Source organism: Aedes albopictus, chromosome 3 (assembly GCF_035046485.1).
Source record: "Aedes albopictus strain Foshan chromosome 3, AalbF5, whole genome shotgun sequence".
In the NCBI taxonomy this organism is placed as follows: domain Eukaryota; kingdom Metazoa; phylum Arthropoda; class Insecta; order Diptera; family Culicidae; genus Aedes; species Aedes albopictus.
Genome location: NC_085138.1, coordinates 436,453,561 through 436,477,230, shown reverse-complemented (window position 1 = coordinate 436,477,230; position 23,670 = coordinate 436,453,561). Strand labels below are relative to the sequence as shown.

The following is a 23,670-nucleotide window of genomic DNA, read 5'->3' as shown; positions in this document are numbered from 1 at the left end:
TACAAAAACATTTCTTTCTCTAGGAAAACTCACTTCCCGCTTGGCACTTTTAATGCCAACATCATGTAGATAACATACGCTCCTGAAATCAATGGGATTTCGTGGAAACTTTTGGTGAAACTTGCCTTTTTTGTAAGAGGAAATCTTGTTTGGTGCTGCAGCTGGAACTTGAGAGTTTTGTTTATGTTCTCGACGGCGGGCGGAACGGGGGGTTCTTCAATGGGTATTGTAGAAATGAATATGTAATTGAGTTAGTTTTAAAATTTTTATCAGTTTACCAAATAAACATGAATATTTTTGTTTCAAGCGAACGAAATTTGTCTCCGTGGTGGACGTCGCTAAAAATTGTTGGCTATATCATGGGGGTTTTCAGATTTTTTTCTGAAGAATGCCAGGAAAAACTTTGGAAGAATGTTTTCCAAACTTTTTCCTAACTTTTCGAAAATAACTTGCAGCGTAAGTTTTGAGAACCTTTCAATATACTATCTCCGATCGAAACTGCAAAACACCGCCCCCCCCTTATTCAAACACCGGAAAATTATGGAGGGAATTTAACCCCATTACATATTTTGATCAATAAAATTGAACCAATTTGAATCATTTTGAACAATACGTGAGCGGTCACTTCGTGTACCCTCTAATTGAATCCAGAAATCCTCTGCATCTTTGTATTGTAAGTGTAACGGAAGAAGGAAAAGTGTGTGATGGGTACTTAAATAAAAAAGACGACGAATTTTGTCACATATTCCATGTGGACGTCGCTAAAGATTTTTGGCGAAATCATTGGCTTTTGCAGAGTTTTTCTGCAGAATGCCAGGAAAACTTTGGAAGAATTATATCCTAAAGACTTGTGGTGAAAATTTTGGAAACTCTTCAATATACCATCTCTACGATCGAACCTGGAAGTGCCCTCCCCCTTTGTCAAACACCGGAAAATTATAGATGGATTTACAGGATTTCCATTCCATCAGAACGTCTCAATCAAGCAATGCTAGCAATGGCAGCAGTAGTACAACAACGAAATGAGCACTTCACTCACTCTAATGATGATGATGGCAGCTGCTAAGAATACGCAAAATGACGCATATAGGGTAAAGCAAGGCAAGGTGGGTGGACCCAAAACAATGAAAGCACCGATACGCTTCCCCAGACGAAAAATTACATGCGACCTCGACTTGTTTTCCTTGTCTTCATCTCTCGCCCTCGTTATGTGCCCTAAACCTAATGCGTTCAAGAGTGATAAAATAACAATTCATTTCCGCTCAAGTAGTACCATAATTTTCCTATAAGCTCGTTGGTGAAGGAAGATTATAAACTTCCCTGAAAATAAGTCAAATAAATTACTTCCCCTTCCCGGTATTGTATTTTTACGACTCGTGCATTTTCGTTTTCATCTTACAGAGTATCAACAGCATCATCGTCGTGTTTTCCATGATTTCCTTTCGCCTCAAAAGAGATCCTAATTGTTTCAGCGGAAACGAATTGCCATTCAAAAAAATGAAAAAAAAAATCCGACCGGCGAACAATGCCACCAGTGTTCTGTTTCCTTTTTTTCCCTGTTTCTTCGTTCTTCCTATTATTCTTGCTTTGCGCATTTTATAACAATAATTATCATTTCTTTTCGAATGACACGATTATTGCTGTGTACTTTCTGTTATCATTGTTATCCACCAGAATTAATGCTAACACATACTTACACCTGTAGTTTAAATGTAGTTACCCTCTAAATACCCAATATACCTATATCTATGTACCTTTTAAATTTGGTTTCTTTTCTAAACTTACGCAACTAAAGACTTGTCATACTCAATCTTTTCATTCTCATCACTACTTCACCTTTATCGCATATTAAATTACATTTTTTTAAAACACCACAGATTGTTATCTTTTGCTTTATCTACTAAGTATTTTGTCACTGTTTTACGCGATTTTTCCCATTCACGGAAAATCGCCACTATCGTCAAGTGACGACGGTGCTTCTTCGCATCAACGAACAATAGCGCTGGTATTTCGGTATAGTACGGTCCTAAACAATACGATTGATAAAATTAAGTACGGAAAAGTTGCCTCCAAACAGGGGAAGAATTATTTCTTACAACAGAAATTCGATAGTTCAATTTCTTGGTTTGACGCAGTTCAATAAATTAGCTAAAATTAAAATAACGATTTGAGATTTGTGTGTTCACTTTGTATACATTGCATTATCGGCTGTCCGATAACTAGAACATTTGGTTTCGGTTTTGGCTTTGTAAACTTTGGGTCTTCTGCTACAACGGTATATAGCGCGAAATCTGATGGCGAAATAATGGCTATGAAAATATTCTCGTCCTGTACCGTCGCGGGTACGTTCAAGTCTTATAGGCGTGGGATTTGTTGCTGTGTTTGTGTTGCTGGTTGCGCTGCAGTCCAATCCAATATTACACTACGGTACCGTAATTGCTCATGTAATCGTCCGACATACGCGTCCCGTCGTAGTTGTCGGATTCTTCGTTTCGTATACAAATTTTCTTTCGCCTGCAGGATATGAGAGAATTACTTCGTTGGAGGAAGCCAAGCAGCGTTGGCTTGTGTGATAACGAGCTTGGAGGAGATGAGTGAGATTGTGATATTACTTGAGAGGGTGATAAGGCACATGAAATTTAATGCAAGCATCCATTTTCATCAGCTTTTCAAATCAGCATTAATAATAAAGCCATTTATATTTTATTATTATTGCTGATTTAAAAAGATTTAATAATTTTAATTTTTGTTATCATATAAAAATACACATAATTTTTCCAAAATGAAATGGCACACACGCGTGTCATGCCTCGAGCCTGTGTGCTTGTCAACAACGCAATCGTTGCTACACTTGTCTCTGAATTAACCACCAGAGATGCATGTGATGTCACAATTGATGTATCTGTTGGAAACCTCAACAGGAAAAACGTCTATTGTTCGGTTTATTTACCGCATGATGAACCATTCCTTACGGATGCTTTCAAGCAAGTCATTGCGTACTGCACTACAAAAGGCCTTCCGCTTATTGTTGGCAGTGATGCTAATGCTCACCACATCATCTGGGGCAGCTCAGACATTAACTTGAAGAAACGCTATATCGCGACAGCGATCCGTTGGCTAGCTCCACCAACGCGATGTAGACAACGCGACCCCGGTAAGGTAGCCTATTGACCTATTGAAGCCTTTTTGAGGCTGCTCGAGCCCGTATGATGGTAATCATCAATCTCGATCTTTGTTGTGTTGTGATTGTAAAAAAAATAATCTTGCCTAGTTTGGGTAGTGGCTACACCGGCTTTTCGGGCCCGTATGAAGTTGTTCACCAATATTAACTACTTTTCCCGATCTTCCCGTAACGTGGGTAGATCACCTTAGAACGGTGCGTTACGGTGTAAGATCTACCACATTGCATCAAATTTTAATCTTGCTATTTTACTGGCTAAAGTGGTAGCACACCAGATTAAAATTTGATGTATTTTTGAAATGATTATGTTTTAATTTATGTTTTGTTTTTAACTGCTAATAAACCTTTTTGTTTTAGGAGGATTCAGGTAATTTTATTGTATAATAATACCATGTTTTAGAAAAAAGTTACTGTAACGAGCGTATCACTTATGTTTTATTCAATATATTACTTAATCCTTTATTCTCTTTTCAGTGAAGAATCTTACCATAATTCCTGGCGCACTAATCAATATTTTTTAGCAAATCACCGTATCCATCACCATATTAATACATCCGAACATGTTTAAATATCTATAACGTTATCTGGAAGCGTTTGGTACGGGAGGTCCACGCTTCCATCTTTCCCCTCGATTTCAAGGTGTAGAATGTTTTCAAATATTGACTATGTTGAAATCTTTCTATCCCTTGAATTCTTCTCAGCGGTACATGCTGCGCAGTTGGCCTGGCCGTTAGACAAGAAAAATGATAGACTCGAAAAGTCTTCATTTTCCAGGATGCATTCAAGTAATGGCTGCGTTAGTGTGAGATTAGATTAGATTAGATTAGAATATTAACTACTTTTCCCGATCAGCCTAGATAGCTGTGTAGTGTCGGTAGCGGTTAGTTCAAGTAGTAAAGAATAGCACTACGGAACGCCTGTTCCAGTGGTCACCTAATCAGGTGACCCCTAATTCAAGGTGTTATGCGGCTTTACGCTTACCGTGCCTACAAATAAATGGTTAGGGGAGTCTTATAAAAACCTAATCGCGAACGGAGCCTGTGGAGTACCAGGGCCAGTCCTGCAAAATATCTGTCTCAGTGTCTGTTTTTCAGCCGAAAATGAATGACTGCGGCGGTCGTTTTCAGTTCCTCGATGTGAGAACTGACAGAGTCCGAGAGCTCCATTCGTGAGCGACCCAACACGATCAATTCCCAATCATCCACACACTACTCATGCTGAAAGGCCATTCGTCTCAAGCGGTGGCTTGTGAGAGTGAGTGCCCAATACGTTAGCACGGATGAAAACACTCAACTACAGAAAATTGAATGGAAATTTAGCCCTGTCAGCTCTCGCTTTCAGCACGCTGCGTGCGAGTGTGAGTACCTATTTCATTTCGCTCCCGTGTTGCTGATCGGAAAGCAACTTTGACAGGAAAACCAAAACAGAGAAAATGAAAAAAGCAAAATATCGCTATCATAAAGGCCTGTCGAAAAATTGCAGCACTGACCAGGGCACCCTCCACAGTATTTGCCCTTACTGTGCTAACCGGTGTGTTTCTCCGAGACAATCGGCTGCCCTTCTTCAATTTCATACTTGAGGCTGAATAAGGGCGGGATTATGAAGATGTTATTAATTAGCTAAAATTTTCACCTATATGGTTTCGCATTATGCGTTTTATACAGTATATTCTGTGCATCCTCGCCTTTGGCGCACTCAAATCGATACCGATCTGGCTTTATTGTTGCTGTTCTTTTTTGTGCTGTGATTGTTAAGAGTTTAATCTTGCCTAGTTTGGGTAGTGGCTACGGTTAGGATAGCTCAGATCAATCTTCAGCACAAAAGAACAGCAACGATCAATCTTTGCAGACTTTTGCAAAATGGTACAGCCCAAGTGGCGTTAGTTCAGGAACCTTACTTTCGTAAGGGGAATTTATATCTAGGAAACCTTGGTGTTTGCTACTTTCAGTAAAATGAAATGGCAAACTCATGTGTCATGCCTCGAGTATGTGTGCTTGTCAACAACGCAATCGATGCTACATTCATCTCTGAACTAACTACTAGAGATGTGTGTGCTATCACAATCGATGTATCTGTTGGAAAGCCATTACATACTGCACTTCAAAAGGCCTTCCGCTAATAGGAAGCAATCAGTGAAGTACTAGATTGAAAGTAGTGAGCTGGATTTTTGTATGGTGAGATGATCAATTCTCCGTTTCTGCAATGAAATGGTGCAAACAGCTTGGGTTATTTGATTTCTTGCCTTATTTGATGCTGTTTGAGCAAAAGTTTGGGTAACTGTGTTGTTGAAGTTGTAAGAAATAAATAATACAACAACACAGTTAACCAAACTTTTGCTCAAACATCATCAAATTAGGCAAGAAATCATATAACCCACGCTGTTTGCAGCATTTCTTTGCAGAAACGGAGAATTGATCATCTCACCATACAAAAATCCAGCTCACTACTTTCAATCTAGTACTTCACTGATTGCTTCCTATTGTTGGTAGTGATGCTAATGCTCACCACATAATCTGGGGCAGCTCAGACATCAATTTGAGAGGCTCCAGTTTGATGGAATACTTAAGTAGTACAGATCTTGGATTACTTAGCATAGGCAACCGCCCAACCTTCATGGTATTTGCTAGAGAGGAAGTGTTAAATAGACATAACGCTTAGCACTAGTAGAATTAGTCACGAGCTGACCAATTGGCATGTGTCAGGTGAAAAATGTTTATCTGTCCATCGCTACATCTTTTTTCAACATTTAAATGTTACTTCGCAAACTTTGCGTTTCAGGAACCCCCGATCAACCAACTGAGATCTCTTTACTGATTTGATTGCGGCCAAATTTCATGGATACTGACTATCCATCGACACTCCAGCAAGTGATTTAGATGATGATGCCGTTGATACTGATGAAGGACGTTGCATCATGGAAGCTTTTGAAGAAGCTTGCGCTCTACGGTCTGTGAAGACCACAAGAGGAACCCCTTGGTGAAACTCTAATCTGGCGAAGCTCAGGATACAATGTAGGTAGAGTTGGAACAGACGACGTTTGGCTGGATCGGAGGCTTTTAGGTTGGCTCGCAAGGCCTACCAGAAAGCTCTTCGATCAGCTGAACGATCCGGCTGGAAAAACCTTTGTACAACTGTTTCCAGTCTGAGTGAAGCCAGTCGGTTGAACAAAATCCATGCGAAAACTAAGGATTTTCAAGTGAACGAACTTCGTTTGCCAAATGGTGATTTCACTTCCTCTGATGAGGAAGTTTTGGAATGTTTATTCAGTACACACTTCCCTGGATGTGTGGATATAACGTCTTCGGATGAACCAGATGTCTTTTCTTGTAGTTATGATTCTTTAGCTTCGGCTCGGAGTATTATAACTTTAGAATCGATTGAATGGGCACTATACTGCCCCTCTTCGCATGTCAGTCCCATGTTGTTTTTCAAAGCGCCTACATTTTGCACTATAACTCCAATTATTTTCAAAACATTGTATTCACTTCATGCATACCCTTTTCATGGTATATTGAGTTGTGAAATGAGGCGTGAAAGATATCAAATTTGTTTTAAATGACCTCATGAGTGACAAAAATATGATTCACATTAGAAACGACATGGGACTTACATGCCAAGAGGGGCAGTATATAGCTTTGCTCCTTTCAAATCTCCTGAGGCAGATGAGATTTATCCTATTTTGCTTCAGAAGGGGTTCGATCATTTCAAACATGTTTTGAAACAACTACTTGTTTGCAGTTTTGCTACAGGGTATATTTCCAAATCCTGGCCGGATATTACTGTAAAGTGGGTCGTGCGTCGTATGAAGAAGCAAAAAGTTTCAGACCTGTCAGTTTGATCTATTTTTTTTTCTAAAATGCTTAGAACACATTGTCGATCATCACATCCGTGATATTCATCTGGCTAACATGTCTCTTCATGTGAACCAACATGCTTATCAATCTGGAAAGTCCTCTGTGACTCTTCTACACAAGGTTGTTTACGATATCGAGTAGGTATTCGCTAATAAGCAATCCTGCTTGGAGGTTTTCTTAGTTATCGAGATTGCCTTTGACAACGTGCCTTTCAATGGCATTTTGGAAGTTGCACGGAGTCATGGTATGTTTCCAATGTTTTGCAATTGGAATCACCAAATGCTCAATAATCGACATCTCTTTTCGACTTTGCGTCAAGCAGCGATTAGGAAATTGAGTGTTTGTGGATGCCCCCAAGGGGGAGTCTTGTCACCACTTTTGTGTGATCTCGTAGTAGATACACTATTAAGGCAATTCAATAATAGTGGTTTTCTTGTTTATAACTTTACTGACGACTACCTAACATTGTTAGTTGGTATGTGCATCAGCACCCTTTTCGACCTGATTCAAAGCACCCTTCAGTTAGTTGAGGGTTGGCGTCACCAATATGGCCTTTCGATTAATCCGAGTAAAACATCTATTGCTCTTTTCACGGAATGGCGAAACCGTAATGGCGGCATTCGACCTTTGGCGCCACTTTGATTCTGAAAACAATGTGACTGATCAGGTACAGTTCGTTGGAGTCATGCTTGATTCCAATCCAAGCTTTGTTGGATACCTCACATTGAGTTCAGAAGTAAGAAAGCTTGCGCGGCCTTCGGGCAATGCCGGTGTTCCTTTGGTAAAACTTCGAGTCTAAAACCCAAGCATATCAAATGGACTTACCCAATTGTTGATCGACTAATAGTCTTGTGTAGTGGCAAAAGGGCGAACCAACCCAATCAAAATAAGGCCATATCCAAAGGATGTGCTTAAAAGCGATTTTTGGGCGTTCTCTTCAACTCCCACGGCAGCGTTCGAAGTTCTCTTTGACGTTACCCCACTACACATTCATTTCAAACAAGAAGCACTTTTTTGCGCTTAGCATCTACGGGTACTCGTTCTACTATAGGAAACTTCTGTGAACCGTAGATCAACGCACATCTTGTTGTTTCCACTTTTGGTGCACTGTTATTAGGTTGTCCTTGCTCCAAGGGAGCTTACCATTGCTTATAATTACCCATACAGGACATTTTCCACGAAATCCCCTTCCCGGGAAGAGTCCACATCTGGTTATCTGGAGAGAAGTATTTCATACGGCATCGTGTGTTGCACTGATGGTTCCCTTCTCGAAAGTCGAGCTGCTACTGGTGTCTACTCTCGTGAGCTAAGGCTACATCAGTCTTACTCACTTGGTAGATATTTTTGAAACCTGGACTGTCAATTAGCACAAGCAATACTGGATTCGCCATATAAAAGCTGCATCAGCAGTGACAAGTCAACGATTTGGCCGCCATGCTGTAAATCTGCTTATTCAGATTAGTGATAATTCGCCACCGCTGCAGATGGCTTAGTATAATGCAATGACGGCCAAACCGTTGACTTGTCACTGCTGACTCAGCTACCACATGGCGAATAGGTACTCAGCAAGTTGATTCATATGCCATCTTAAAGTATCAAATTTTCCTAAGATCCTCTAAACTTTTAGGAGCATTTCTGGATATTGTTTTTGGATTTTGCTCATCAGTAGTTGTTCTATGACCCGGATACGGATATTATGTACAGGATTGCTTTAACATGTTTATGCTCGAATCTCGAAAAGGTTGAATGGATTGCTAGAAAAACAATTTCATATCAAAGATACATTCTCCGTTCATCTAAAAACATCAACTTAACATAATTCAAGAAGGCACGACATTCTTATACCCATTGCCTCCTTCAAATTTGAAAGGCGCTCCTTTTTCGTATCATTCGCTAAAAAAGTGGCACTTCCATCACGAGAGACACTCACGTCTAAAGTACACACGAAAACCGCCCAAGCCGAAAAAGCCACGGCCAGAATTCAACAGGTCCCTCATCAAACTCCCACCCTCTCTATTTTGGCAAACTCACTCACTTCTCACTTCCTGCAGCAAGCTCGTTATCACACTTCACTGCCACCCCGCCCCCGAACCCTAGAGAAGAGCCCAACACAACAACAATAGCATAAAATAGAGGAACAGCACAACAGCAGCAAAAAAAAAAGACATGTTTTGACACTCACCTGCTCGCCGCTTCCGTCCCCAGTTGGTCCTTCTTTTTCGCTTTCCGCTTCTTCTTCGCCCCGTAGCCGTAGTTGTCCCGCGCCGTCCAGCCCGGGTACATTTCCATGTGCAGTTGCCGCTCCTGCCGGGCCTTGTCGTAGTAGACGCTCTGTTCCTCCCGGGTCAGCGAGTGCCACTTTCGGCCCAGGATCTGATTGATGGCGGCCGATTCCTTGAGGGTGCATTCGGCCACCACCTTGGCGCGCATCTCCTTCATGTAGAGCATGAACGCGTTCAGCGGCTTTTTGATATGTGGTTTGATGTTCTGCGGCTGCTGCCGGTCAGCGCTGGAGCACTTCTTTTTCGAGGTTCCGGTGGAGGAGCTGGTTGATCCTGATCCGCCGGATGAGCTGCCGCCGAGCGAAGGCCGGGAGTAGCGGGCGGTCAGTTCCTGGGGCATGTCGTTGCTAGATTTCGATGGGGACCCGTGGTGGTTGGTTTGCCGTATGCTGTAGTTGTGGGTGATTTCTTGGGAGGGTGACACTTCCTGTTTCACCTGATTTAGCACATTGTGGGAGTGTACGGAATTGAGAAGCGAGGAGGACTGATAGCGTGAGTAAAGGTCGCTAGCTAAGGTGGTGTAAATTTGTAAGGACGATGGGTAAGAATTGCGGAAACTAGGGGCGGTGGAATACATTGACGGAGTGTGCCAGGATGGTGGGACCGGTAACATATTCGAGGATAGTATAGGATAAGGGTACTGACTAGTGGAAAAGGAATACAGCGATTGTCGTGCGGATAGTCCGATCGCTTTTGAGTCTAATTGGTAGGGAATGATTCCACAATGCGCTGGAGGTGGGTTCGAAAGCGGGTCTTCATTGCAGAAAAACTGCGATAGACCTATCTTTCCCATGGAGCCCTGTATTGCACTGGCCGTTCCGCTGGAATATTGATAAGGCGGCAGGTAGCCCATATTGAACCCGGGTGAATGATCGGGAGAATTAAGCTTTCCGGCACTGCTGCCACCGCTGGCACCACCGGCATACGGCGGGCTCAGGTCCTGGCGGGAGGAATTCTTCACCAGGTTCTCCGCACTTTCCGTCAGATCGATCAGGTTGAACTTCTCCTCCAACAGATTCTCGGACGAAGCTTTCTCATCTTCACGGTCGCCTTCGTCTTTGAATACTTTCACCTCATCGGTGCTGCCGAGATCGTCGCCGGAGGAGCCGGAATGTGTATTTTCGTTTGTGTTTGGCATGCTGCGGCCATCAACAGCACAAAACTACGCGTGGTGAGAATGATGCTGCTACTGGCACTGAACATAAATTATTTCACTGCTGAACAGAAAGGTGGTGTGAGACGTTGCACTATGGTCCGAAATCACGATTTAGCAGGGAAAATGTTTTCTTTGATCTTGTTCAGTTTTCAGAGCTACTTAAACAATTCAACAATTAGGATATCACAGAAAAGTAATTTGTTATTTAACCCCTGGGCTTCATCTTGTAGCACAAACTTTATGTTGCTACAATGGAGACAGATATCTCCATATTTCCATAAAAATATAAACATTTCAGTTTTAATTAAAAAAAAACATGTGTCAGCCACGTCGATTTCTCAAGAAAAAGGACATGTTTAAGTGTTCGTAGCTTGAACTCATCGAAATATAAAAAATACGCAATTTTTTCAATGTCTCTATTTTTGCTGCGATTATTTTTTTCAAATATTGAATAACTTATAATTAGAAGGCACAGGTGAAAAAATCGCGTTCTTGTGAGATTCAAACCAACGATTCAGTATTCGTTAGACCGGCGCTTTAACCAGCTAAGCCACAGATAGCTGCAGCGGTAAACGCGCGGTTATTCAGAAGGATCGTGCTGAGGGTGACGGGTACGATTCCCGGTCAGTCAAGGAACTTTTCGTAATGAAATGGTGCCTGTCACACGATATACACATGCAAAATAATCATTTGCAGAGGAAGCTCTCAGTTAATAAAAGTGTAGCAGTGCTCATAGTACGCTAAGCTGAGAAGCGTCGTAGTGAGGGCGTTACAAAAAGAAGGAAAAGAAGAGCCCCTACCTAACCTATTCTAAAGTACACAGACTTACAACGTGAAACATGAGGTGACCAAACTCGTTCAATAACATAAAGTTTTACCTAACCTATTTTCATATCTTTATTATCGAGGCTTTCAGCCTGAGGCTGGTTCGTCTCCGAATTTTCTGCAGATTTACCTTTGACATTTTTTTCGGGAAATTTCTGTTGGAATTTACAAAAGAAACTACTTTGTTAAGTAAGTTATCAAAGCCGGGGCCCGTGGCGTAGTTGGTCACACGTTCGCTTCATATGCGGATGGTCATGGGTTTGATTCCCAGCCCCGGCGCTTGCAATTTTTCGTCAGTTGCTTTCCCCCGAGAGCAACTGACACTGACCCTCTTCTGAGCCCCATGGCTCAAACGAACCCGGATACCTGGACATCGGCGAACTGCTACTCATAATGGACCCCCAATCGGACTGGAAAGGAACAACGGCCATCCATCATCATCCTTGTGCTCATCATTCTACTAGGTATAAAGTAGAAAAAGTGAAAGCAGCAGAAAGGCAACCAGTTCGATGAAGTAGAATAGAATCTGGGGCTAGATCTAGGCGCTGTACAAAATGTAAGTGCAACTGTCAATTGAAATTGCTCACGTAGTGCCCCAGTGGACAATAGAGCTGTAAATTAGGTTAAGTGATTGAGAATAAAAAAAAAGTAAGTTATCAGAAATCTCTCAGAAGTTTCCTACCTTTTTAAAATTCCCTAATAATTGTCACAATAGATCTAAAAGCTGGTCGCAGTGACATATATACCCAACAAGGAATAAAAAAAATATAATAATTGTTTACCGAACTTTGGTGAACAGTTTTGTATAAAACTAAATCAAACTTCAGTGAAGCGTTACAGTTTTTCAGAAAATATATTAAAAAATGTTTAATGTTTGCCGGAATGGTCCACATTTTACTGAACAAATCCGGCTGCAATTATAAATTCTCGAACAATTTTTCAAAAACATCTACCAGGACATACAAGAATGCGATCGAAAACTTGACGATTATTCATGTTCACTTCTCTGCAAGTAGCTCTAGACAAAAATGCTGTCACATTACAGGGTGTGTACTCATAACTCAAAATAAATTCCCTGAGTTTTCCAGGTATTTCCTGGGGAAATTTTAGAAGTTTATAATTAAAAAAAATAACCTTAATTTTCTAGAAATGAATATATACTTTTCAAAAACTATACAAAAATATCCCCAAAGCTTAAGCAAATATTTTTCACGATTTTTGAGAGTTGCTCCTCGGATTTCTACCAGAGTTCCTTCCTGGATTTCCACAAAAGTTTTTCACGAGGTATCTGTTGGAGTACCTCCCGATATTTCCAGAGGTTTTGCGATATGCGTCCAGAGTTTCAGGCTAGATTCCCCCGAAGATCCATCCAAAATTAATCCGGGTTTTTCCGGGATAGCCTGCCAACAGTTTTTCTCGGGATTTTTACCGATAGTTTTCCGAATATCTCTTGAATTTCCTTACGGAATTTAGCCATTAGCTGCCCGAGGATTCCATGAAGTTTTCAGAGTTTTTGGATGTCCTTAATTCTTAATATTTCTTCTCGGGATTACTAAAGTTTCTGTCGAGGTTCATTCAATTAGGCTTTGCGGAGTTTCTCGCAAGATTTGACTGATATCAAAAATTCACCGGGAATTTCTTAGAAGGGATTTCGTAAGTTATCCCAGGAGACATTCTCAGGAAAACCAGTGCAAGAACTCTGGGAGTACGCATCAAAGAAATCCCTAAAGGAATATCCAGACCCTCGGGACAATTTCCGGTTATCATGGAGCGGACCTGGTGTGATGGTTAGAACACTTGACTATCACGCCGAGGACCTGGGATCGAATCCCACTCCCGACAAACTTACAAAATGTGAGTTCTTCCTTCAGAAGGGAAGTAAAGTGTGGGTCCCGAGATGAACTAGCCTAGGGCTAAAAATCTCGTTAATACAGATAAAAAAAAATCCGGTTATGTTCCGAGAAGAGTTCTGGGAATCATGCAGAGAAAATCTGTAAAAAATGTCACGTGGATCACTGCAAGAAATTCAGTTCGCAGTTTTACTGAGACAGCCTGGCTCTGATAGAGATCACGAAAATTCAATGAAAAATATCATCAAAAGCTCCTGTGAAAATCCCAGATTGCACTCCGGAAAAAAATCTTAGGAGAAATACCAGGGTAAATTTGAAAAAAAAAACTCCCAGGCATCCCAGAAGCAACACCGGAAGGAATCGTCTGAGAGAAGTTCCAGGGAGAAACTTAGAGAGAAATCTCAGGTAAAACATCAAAATAAACCTTGCGAGAATCTTTAATATCCCAGCTGAAACTCCTGTAGAAAAACAGGAAGGAAATCTAGAAGAAAGTTCATGGAAATTTCTTAAGAAATTCTTGAAGGAACTCTAGTAGAAATCCTAGGAATAACCCCTGTAGCAACTCTGAGGGAAATTCCTAGAAAATCTTCTGGGAAAGTCCCAAGAGGAAAACAGAAAGGAATCGCGTAAAATCTCCAAGAGGAATCCCGAGAGTAACTCTATGAGAAATTCTGCGACAACTTCTACGAACAATCCCGATAGAAATTCTTATGGAAAATTTGGGATAAATCATAAAAGAAATTCTTTGAGCAAAACGCAGGAGAAACTCCGGAGAAAAAATCCCACCAGGGGCTCTGCGAGCAATACCGAGAGAAAATTATGTAGCATCCTGCAAAATTGCTGGAAGGAATCCGAAAGTCCTGGAATTTCAAAAGAAATGCCAAGAAAAAAGGCATGAAAATACGGAAGGAATTTTGTGAGAAATCCTGGGATGCATTCTAGGAGGTATTTCTAAAGAAGTTTCAGAAAAAAATCTTTGTAGCGGAATTTCTATATGGACTTCCAGTATCACCAACTTCAACGTGGAATTTGCAGCATCTTATAGGAATCGTCGGCTTGTCGGAAATATCCTTGTGTTCCACGTTTATCCAGATTCCTTCTTGATTTAAGTTGCTTTGCAAATAACACTAATTTACAGCATTTTTGAACTCGGTAAGCTGATGATCATTTTTGGTGTAGAATCATGCCCTGAGTTCAAAAACGTGAAGGAAAAAAAATTACAGTAGAGCGGAAATTTTTTCGACTTTCCATACAAGGATGATGATTTGAAATAGATTTTTGTTCTGTTTTTAAGCAAAGTCACTAACTTCACACATCTCATTCTCCGTAATAAATGCTCCGATTGAGCTGAATTTTTTACTGTAACTCGCCTACATATGAAATGTCAAATAAACGTTGAGAAAGAATTTTTAGATTGTTTTTTTCTTATTGAAAAAATACATTCCTTCAAATATTTTTGGAAATTTTGCTAAAATTTAAGGAGATTGTCCCAAAAACTCGCCAATATCTTGAATTTCATCAATCTGACGCAAAACCTGCATTCAGATGATCGAATTATATTGTATTCAGCTTTTAATTTACGGAAAAAGATTTGAAATTGGTTGAACAAAACGCAAGATATTTGAATTTTTGTAAATTCCATATTTTAAAAAATTGTAAAACTCGATATTGAGCTAAAACTGAAAAACTGCTCTACTTCAATTTTTTTGAAGCGCGGTTTCGAAATCAGCGCTAAATTGTGCTTCAAAAATTTTGGTCGATGACAGAAGTTCACGACTTTCGTTTTATTTTGTAAACTAGTGTAATCAATCAGAAAATTTTTTAACATATTTACGGACCCACAAGATACCAGTGTAAAAACCAGCAACATTACGGGAAAATTTCTGTTTCAATAGTTTGTTCTTACTACAAACATGTAGTAAAGACGCATGATCGAAAGAAGAGAACAGTACACACACGAAAACTTTGTTATTCACACCAAAAATTCAGTAATCTCTATGGACTCTACTTTTTTTTATCGGAGTAAAATTCCTCTGTATACTCAAAATATTTCCTGAGGTTAAAAGTTTCCTGTTAAATTAAATTCCCTGAGGATTCCTAGTTTTCCAGGTTTTTTCAGGTATTAGCCACCCTGATTCAATTTCTTCAAGCAATTTCCCAAAAAAATCTATAAAAACAACTTTCCCGAATATTGCTTTTCTCACTGAAAATTTTCCTTGCTTCGCTGAACAACATGACGTTTTCTTCCAGCGAAGGCTTACGCGATACAGAAAACCGCTGAATTTCACACTAACACTGCAGAAAATCTGTCAACAATAACTCAATACACATGCATTTTCAGCGAAAAGATCTAGGGTGCCTGTACCAGTTATCGCGCTACCTAAGGAAAACTACTTCTACAAAAATAAGAAGAAGACCGACGAATGTCGGCGACATGTCAAATGATAGGTTTGTTTTCATACTTTACAGGAAAAATATAAGATCTGAGCCAAACCCACTTTTACTATTTATTACGGCATGTGCCAATGATAGGAACCCTGTACCAGTTATGGATATACTTTTTAATTTCGGTTCCACTTCGCATTATTTACATGCATTTCTTATGGGATTTGCCATAACTGGTACACTATGGCGAAATAGGGTGCAGGGAGGCCGAAATTTTAAGGAAAATGATTTATTTCTATCATAATTTAAGCAAAATGTAAAATTTGAATGAGTGCAATCATCTTTTATGAACGTGATCGATTGTTCACATATTTTTTCTTGATGATTTGCATCGTTAAAGGTTGAAAATCAACTATGGCGAATTTGAGGTACTATAGCCATAACTGGTACACTGAGCCTATTTGCGTGACAATCCACTCCCATGACTACCGGGCGGCCGCCGTCAAATATCAGGATTGCCAACTGTCCGGCGACTGCTGCCAGTTTTCTTTGTCGCCGAATCTGGCGCTGGGTCTTCGGCGCGGAAACCCAAAGGTGGGAATAAAATTTTGGGGTTTGCGCGCAATACTACTCTTCAGAAACTTTTGAATTGAAATTTTACTAGCATTTATCGAAAGATTTCGCTATAAATTCGTTTTTGGTAAAATTGGTGGTCAATAGTTTGACCATAAAAAGCACATCAAAAGATACTATACGCAATAAAGATGTTTTATAAGAACAAACACAAAGAAATCAGGGTTTTTTTCTGCTAAATCGTCGATTCGGACCACAGTGCACCGGGATTGAAAATACACAGAATCTTCATCACTGTGTGAGCTTGTGTTTTTCTTGTTTCGTTAGAGCTGCTTGCTGCTCTACCACTCTCACTTACTTCCAGGCAAATCCACTTTCTTTGTGTGACACGAAACTTTTCCTTGCGCGAACTGTCGCCTCCTTCAAGGAGAATTGTAATAAAAATTCTGCAACTCTCTATTATTTATGGCACTATGGCAAATGACTTTTCTTCTTCGCGTATGCGACCCAGCCGCGGAGGAAGCATTGGCTGTTGGCAGAACACACTACACACACTATATCCGTTCGTACAGCGGAGTGAGATTTTTGCACAACTTCTCTCAGACTTGCTCTTACGAACTAAACAAACAATTTCGTAAAAACATATTTCTCTTCTTGCGTTTGCTATGAGCTGCTGCAGTTGTAGTGCTGTAGTTGTCGTCGCCGTTGCAAAACTGAATGACGTCGTTGATGACTAGAACTTGGTTGCGATATTGCACTTTTCTCTCTTCTGCTCCTAGACTAGATAGGTGGCACTACATCGAAATGTACGATATTCTTCTCTTTTTCGAGTCACTTCTTTTTCGGCATAACATCCATCATGTTCACATTCTATATGTTTCTAGCGTGTCACATCAGAAGAACGAACCGCGATTACCGGAACCTGCCACCGTGCGGCAAATCATTATACGATTCCACGAAAGGCGATGAAGACGACCTGGGATGAGCCTGCAACGAAGCAGAGAAAATGGAATAATTAGGACGTGTTGGCAATTTTAGGTACATTAGAAGTAATACAATTGCGTTGTGAAACATCAGTAGTTATGTATAATTCAAAAACAATAATGATGCTAAACGTAGAGTAGAACATTTCCAAAAGCGTTTCCTGTTTGGATACGTATAAAATATAATCAGAATATTTTGATATTACTATGGCAAAGAGATGGTAAAGTAACTGCTGTTTCCTGGGGTGATTGTTATCTGATGAATATGTCGTCGAAACATTTAATCAGTCACGCTCAATCTGCCTAACAACTGACTCAAGATGAATCATTACAGGCGTGCTAAAGCGTAGTAAAGGTACTGATTTACTGATAGATATTACTTTGTAAGGAATATGATAAACCACACCTTTACAGACAATAAGTTTGAGAAAACCAAGTTATATCGCTTTTTTCTCATATATCGTAACATCACCTAATTCCAATCACATTTTTTCGGTTCCTAATTCCGTACATACCATGAAAAAAAAAAACAAATGGGGTGAACGAAATTAGGAACCGAAAAAAAAAGTGATTGAAATTAGGGCATTATGCTTTTACGCACTTACCATTTGGACTCAATATAAGCCCAAATAGTTTCCAGCGCATGATGACGATTGCCATGGCAGGTTTAACACCTGAATGTGCATTCGTATACATTGATGATATAGTTGTCATAGGATGCTCTATAAATCATCATCTTAACAATTTTAAGCGAGTTTTTGAAAGATTGAGATAGTATAATTTGAAACTCAATCCCGAAAAATGACCATTTTTTAAGGCAGAAGTAACTTACTTAGGCTATAAAATTTCAGATAATGGAATTCTCCCAGATGATTCAAAATTTGATGTAATAAAAAATATCCCAAACCAACTAACGCAGATGACGTTCGTAGGTTTGTGGCCTTTTGTAATTATTATAGGAAGTTTGTTCCAAATTTTGTGCAACTAGCTAGGCCGTTAAACAATTTATTAAAGACGGATATAAAGTTTATGTGGTCAAATGATTCTCAGGCAGCTTTTGAAGCTCTCAAAGAAAAAATATTAAACACACCAATTCTTAAATATCCTAATTTTACAAAACCATTCGTATTGACAACAGATGCTTCAAACATTGGATGCGGTGCGGTGTTGTCACAAAATTTTGATGGAAATGACTTACCCATTGCTTATGCCAGCAAAGAATTTAGCAATGCAGACACGAAAAAACTTACAATAATACAAGAAATAATTGCCATACACTGGGCTATCGATCATTTCAAACCATATCTGTATGGAAGAAGATTCATGATCAGAACAGATCATCGCCCTCTAGTGTATCTCTTTGGTATGAAAGAACCAACCAAAAAGTTAACCCAGATGCGTTTAGATCTTGAAGATTATGACTTCGAAATACAATATATCAAAGGAAGTAATAATGTTGGTGCAGATGCATTATCCAGAATTATGGCTTCAGATGATATTAAATCAAAATCAATTCTCATGGTCCATACTAGATCTATGACCAAAAATCAACACGAAATTGACAAAACGAAAACTGTTTCACAAAAAAAAAAGAAGCTTGATCTTCTTGTCTATGAAACAGAATCGCCGGCAGACATTAAAAAATTGAATAAAATGAAAATATGCATGCAAAATGAAATGATTATTATAAAATTAATGAATGAAAATATGCGCAAAACTTAAATAATACTTGAAAGAGATATTATTCACGAAAATGAAAATCAGACGATAGAGTTTGCTCTTTCAGAGATGAATAAAATATTGGAAAATAGAAAAATTGCAATGTCGACACAAGAAGATATTTTAAAACATATACTGCCCCCACTCGCATAACAGTCCCATTTGCAAAAAGTAGGAATTGAGAAAACGACATTTAAAGTTTGAAAACTTGTTTCCATATAAAACTTTGAAAAATCGCCAAAATTTGAAAAATATTTCGATCATCTCGAAACTTTCACAGATTGCTTTGCACATGAATATATAACTGTAAAAAATATTACAATCACTACAAAGTTGTTCAGTTTTGTGTTGCGTAACACAAAAATTCATGATGGGACTGTTATGCGGGTACTTTTGATATGGGACGCTCATAACTTGGTATTTTTTTCACACATTGACATACAAATTCGTAATTTTCATTGTTGTTTTTGGAAGTACATAAAAAATGATGACTATTCATAACGTTAACTCAAAAGTGATGAAAAGTCAAATGGGACTGTTATGCGAGTGGGGGCAGTATACCACTACAAGATTTTAAACGGATCGCTCTAGACGTCATCCGTAAATTCAAACTAATACTATATCGCCCTCCGAAACAATTGACGAATTCTGAAGAGATCAATAACATCCTACATGACTTCCATGTGACTCTAACAGGTGATCATATTGGACAAAACCGGCTTTATCTCAAACTCAGAGACCTTTACTTTTGGAAAGGAATGAGAAGTTCGATTACGAAGTTTGTAAAGGCCTGCAAACTTTGTAAAATGAACAAAGTGACGAAACGAACAAAAGAAGAATCTTTGGTAACAACTACACCTTGTAAACCATTCGATATTATCTCGATTGACACAGTAGGTCCGTTACCAAGAACTGCGAAAAACAATCGTTATTGCATAACATTGCAAGACGATTTAACCAAATATGTTGTAATTATACCATTAGAAAATAAGGAAGCCAATGCGAAAGCTTTGATGCAGAATTTTATACTTATCTATGGATCATTTTTAGAGTTAAAATCTGACCAAGGTACAGAGTTCAAGAACGAAGTACTTAAGCAGATTAGTAAAATACTTAATTTTAAGCAAACATTCTCAACTGCCTACCATTTACAATCCATTGGAGCACTAGAAAGAAATCATAGGTTGTTGTTTGTTTATTACCAGGGATTTTGTCCTTTTATGAGTCATTCATCCCGTAGAAATCATAGGTGTTTAAACGAATACCTACGAAATTTTTCCAACGTGCACCACAATGATTGGGATGAGTGGACTTAATTTTACAAATTTACCTATAACACTACTGCTCACATCGATACCGAATACACACCTTTTGAACTTGTTACCGAATAAAAACTTCCTCAGGATATGCAAAAAGTTACACCAGAACCGATATATAATTCGGACGAAAACTACACAGGTAAAATTCAAACTTCAAAAATCAAGCGAAATAGCTAGGAAAATTTTAATAGAGAAAAAAAAATCAAACGAACACAAAATTTGAATAATAACTTTAATCCAATAGATGTTTCTGTAGGACATTTGGTGTATTTAACAAACGAAAATAGGAAAAAGCTTGAGCCACATTTTATATGTCCATTCAAAATTAAAGAAGTTGACAATATACATTGTAAAATAATAAATATTTCCAACAAAAAAGAAATACAAGTACATAAAAACCGAATCATAAAAAATGTAACAAAATATATTGTAAAAGATTCCTTGAGTGATGCTTTATCAGAATAGCTACGCCATTCTTCTGAAAAAGGGGAAAGGTATAGTGCAAAACGAGCCAATTCTATATACGCGACGAACGTGCTATCGTTCGTATCCCAACGCTTACATTTGCAAATAGATCGACATTCCAAGCTGAAAATATCACAGATGGCTCTTTTTTGTGTAATAGTAAAATCAAATTTTCTCGGTGAAGAAACTGTTCCGGAACATGAAGTAAACACAAAACGTTGCATTTTCAAACAATTCTTGATTTCAATTCACTAAATTTTCACAAAACTATCCCGTTTTCTAACAATCAACGTTTTTTCGCGATTTTTCCATACGATTTGACAGTTCTTGACTACCATGCTTCCGTGAGCTTGATGTGAAAATTTGAGAAAGTTGATAACCGAGAGTAGCACAGACGATGCATTGAATACAAGAGATGGTGTCGCCACCGGGCTCTCAGCGCTGGAAACTAGATGCTATAAATGTTCTTGTATGCAATTTTTACTACTGGCGCCAACTGGAAGCATTCAATGGAAAAGTAAACAGCTTTTACCCTATTGATTACAACAATGTATCGCTCGCCAAATCGATATGAGCATACGACGGTTCGATCGAGACGAAGACGATGCGTCGTCCGCTGACCTAAGCATAAATCACTCCAGGAAACTTCCATAAGGTTCTATGTAAACACACTGTATGATATGCTTTTGGAAGTCTGGCTGGCCCTATAAAAGGGGTCTTCCCAGGCCGAATAAATCAGTTCAATTTGGTCTTCGGACCTCAACGCACAATGTGGTTCTTAATCGATATCACTGCCGAGTGTTGTTCAATAAGGCACAGCATTACACACCAGACCGATTATTTTTTACAGTCATCAACTTCCATTGGCGAATGAACCGTGGGAAATAAAGACTGCCCCAGAAAGTATGGACGCACCTAGTCTTCAATTGTCTGGGCTTGATCGATGGTTCTTGTTGAGGCTTATCTTTTGGTGGCAGAAGTTTGTATGAACCAGAACTATTTCTCATTTAGAGGGAAGTTCTACAAGCAGACTTTCGGCCTCAGCATGGGGAGCAAACTCTCTCCACTCCTGGCGAACCTCTTTTTGAGTGACTTCGAAGATGGATTAGAGAAAGAAAGGTGTTTTCCTCGAGTCTGGAGACGCTATGTTGACGATGTCTTCGCAGTAGTCAAAGAGCGGTATTTGTCGCAGACGCTTGAACTATTGAATTCACGACATAGAACTATCAAGTTTACGGTAGAGCAAGAAGCAGAGGGTAAACTGCCCTTCCTTGACTTGATGATCTCGAGGAGGGAAGATAATAAACTGAAGTTTGGAATATATCGAAAACCAACCTCCACGGATCGGTATATAACATCAGACTCCAATCACTTCGGAGCCCAGCAAAAAGCAGCTTTCCACTCCATGGCCCATCGTCTCTACAACATTCCCATGGAAAGAGATGATTTTGTCGAGGAGAGGAACAGGATCCACAAAGCTGCTGAGTTGAATGGGTACGAAAGAGAGTTTGTGGACAAAATTTTAAGAAAGCACGAGAGGAAGAAACACAGGAGTAATGCTACGACACTGCGGCCAGAAAAGAAGGATGTGAAAAGGATTAGCCTTCCCTTTTACCCAAAGCTGACCAACCCAATCCAAAGGGCCCTCAACCATCACGGATTTCAGGTGGTATACAAGAGCAGCAACACCTTGAAGGATGCGTTGTGCAATCTGAAAGACAGAGTCCCAGCCGACGAAAAATCCGGAGTTTACCAGATACCGTGCCAAAACTGCCCAGCGGTATACATTGGGCAAACACGCCGTAAGTTTAAAACTCGTCTACGCGAACACAAGAATGCGGTGGAACATGGAAGGACTTGTGATTCGAGTGTGGCAATGCACACCACGACGCTGGGACATACTGTAGATTGGGAGCAAGCGAAACTGCTTAAAAATGTCCGAAAAGTTACACAACTGAACGCATGGGAATCCATGTATATAGCTACTGCTGACCGCCCATAATGAATGAAGACGATGCCCCAATTACGTCCTCCCTTTTCCACTTGACCAAGCTGAGAATTCAGTAAAATACAAAGCTTCACGACGAATACTGCATACAGTAGGATTGTAGTATTAGTTTTCTACGTAGTCAGTCGGACATCGTCCTGTCGATGGGCAACAACGAGCCCGAAACCGGTCGACTCAAAAAGGTAATTTTATCTCCTTTTTAACGTTGTAAGAATAATAAGTGTTGTGTTCCGTCTCGCGTCGCGTCTTATTAGTGTTGTCGAGGTTCTTACGTTAGCGCAAATCCCAAGAATTGAAGTTCTTGTTTAGGGATTTGTTTTGGCTGTTTCTGCTTACTATAGGATCGATAGGGTAACCAATATAATTTGGACCCCTGTTGAAAGTCGTTTCAACGGGAATCAATCTCCGAAAAGTTATTCTCCAACAGGCACTGAATTAAAAACACGATCAGCTCGTTTTTGGGAGAATATAATTTTCCTGCGGGCAACATATTGATAGAGAACAGATATAAACAAAACTTATGAAATAGAAGGCACGATATTTTAAGCTATAGAGTTTTTCAGAAGTGATCCGTGGGATTCGTTAGGCGAACCCCTATACAACATATTTTTGTTATGCAGCTATGGTTTTTAACTCACGTTTAGTTCCTCTTAGGTAGCAATCAGTCTCTCGTACGGTGGATGTTTTCGAGGTTGTTACGGGTCTATGCGAGTGCCTATTATAGTATCAGTTAGCGCATTTCTACGAGAGTATAATAATATCGGCTCATCTCACCTTATATGTAGCTCAGATGGTAGCGTTTTCTTAGCTTAAACTTTACCTCGGCCCGATGTCGTGGAACCTACATTTCATTATATGATTTTGAGGCACTTAGAAGCAATGTGAAGTATATTTGCAATTTTTCTCACCAATCAATAACGCATTTGATGCAAAACTGTATGCTCTTATATGTGCCGATTGTAGCTAACCTAAATGATGAAGATTCTAGTTCAGTTGATTTTTTGCATATATAAATTAGTTTTTGCTTACCAGCCTTGAAGAGTGTTGTATCTAAGTTATCTACTAGCGCA

At 39.5% G+C, this 23,670-nt stretch overlaps 2 protein-coding genes across 5 annotated transcripts; one reads left to right on the top strand and one right to left on the bottom strand.

The window, feature by feature from the left end:
- Window positions 1–391: 391 nt before the first annotated feature.
- On the bottom strand, window positions 392–16,605 carry LOC109426030 (protein pangolin, isoforms A/H/I/S-like). 4 transcript variants are annotated; one of them, XM_062856566.1, is made up of 3 exons: window positions 16,465–16,605; window positions 9,218–10,512; window positions 392–2,514 (listed from the first exon to the last, which is right to left on the bottom strand). In XM_062856566.1, the coding sequence occupies exons 2-3, from the start codon at window positions 10,453–10,455 to the stop codon at window positions 2,418–2,420; spliced, it is 1,335 nt and encodes a 444-aa protein (XP_062712550.1). In that variant the 5' UTR covers window positions 10,456–10,512; window positions 16,465–16,605; the 3' UTR covers window positions 392–2,417. The 4 variants fall into 4 exon arrangements, with proteins under 4 accessions (XP_062712550.1, XP_019557013.3, XP_062712549.1 ...); XM_019701468.3 differs by having other exon boundaries at window positions 393–2,514; window positions 9,218–10,534; window positions 16,465–16,597; XM_062856565.1 differs by having other exon boundaries at window positions 393–2,514; window positions 9,218–10,531; window positions 16,465–16,597.
- Window positions 16,606–21,637: 5,032 nt separating this feature from the next.
- On the top strand, window positions 21,638–22,594 carry LOC134291060 (uncharacterized). Its single transcript, XM_062858340.1, has one exon. The coding sequence runs from the start codon at window positions 21,638–21,640 to the stop codon at window positions 22,592–22,594; it is 957 nt and encodes a 318-aa protein (XP_062714324.1).
- The last annotated feature ends 1,076 nt before the right edge of the window (window positions 22,595–23,670 follow it).

Excerpts from the sequence above, each read along its gene's own strand:
- LOC109426030 (XM_062856566.1), bottom strand. The coding sequence starts at position 10,455 with ATGCCAAACACAAACGAAAATACACATTCCGGCTCCTCCGGCGACGAT. Across the intron at positions 2,515-9,217 it reads GGGACGGAAGCGGCGAGCAG|GCGAAAGAAAATTTGTATAC; the intron begins GTGAGTGTCAAA and ends CATATCCTGCAG.
- LOC134291060 (XM_062858340.1), top strand. The coding sequence starts at position 21,638 with ATGGGGAGCAAACTCTCTCCACTCCTGGCGAACCTCTTTTTGAGTGAC.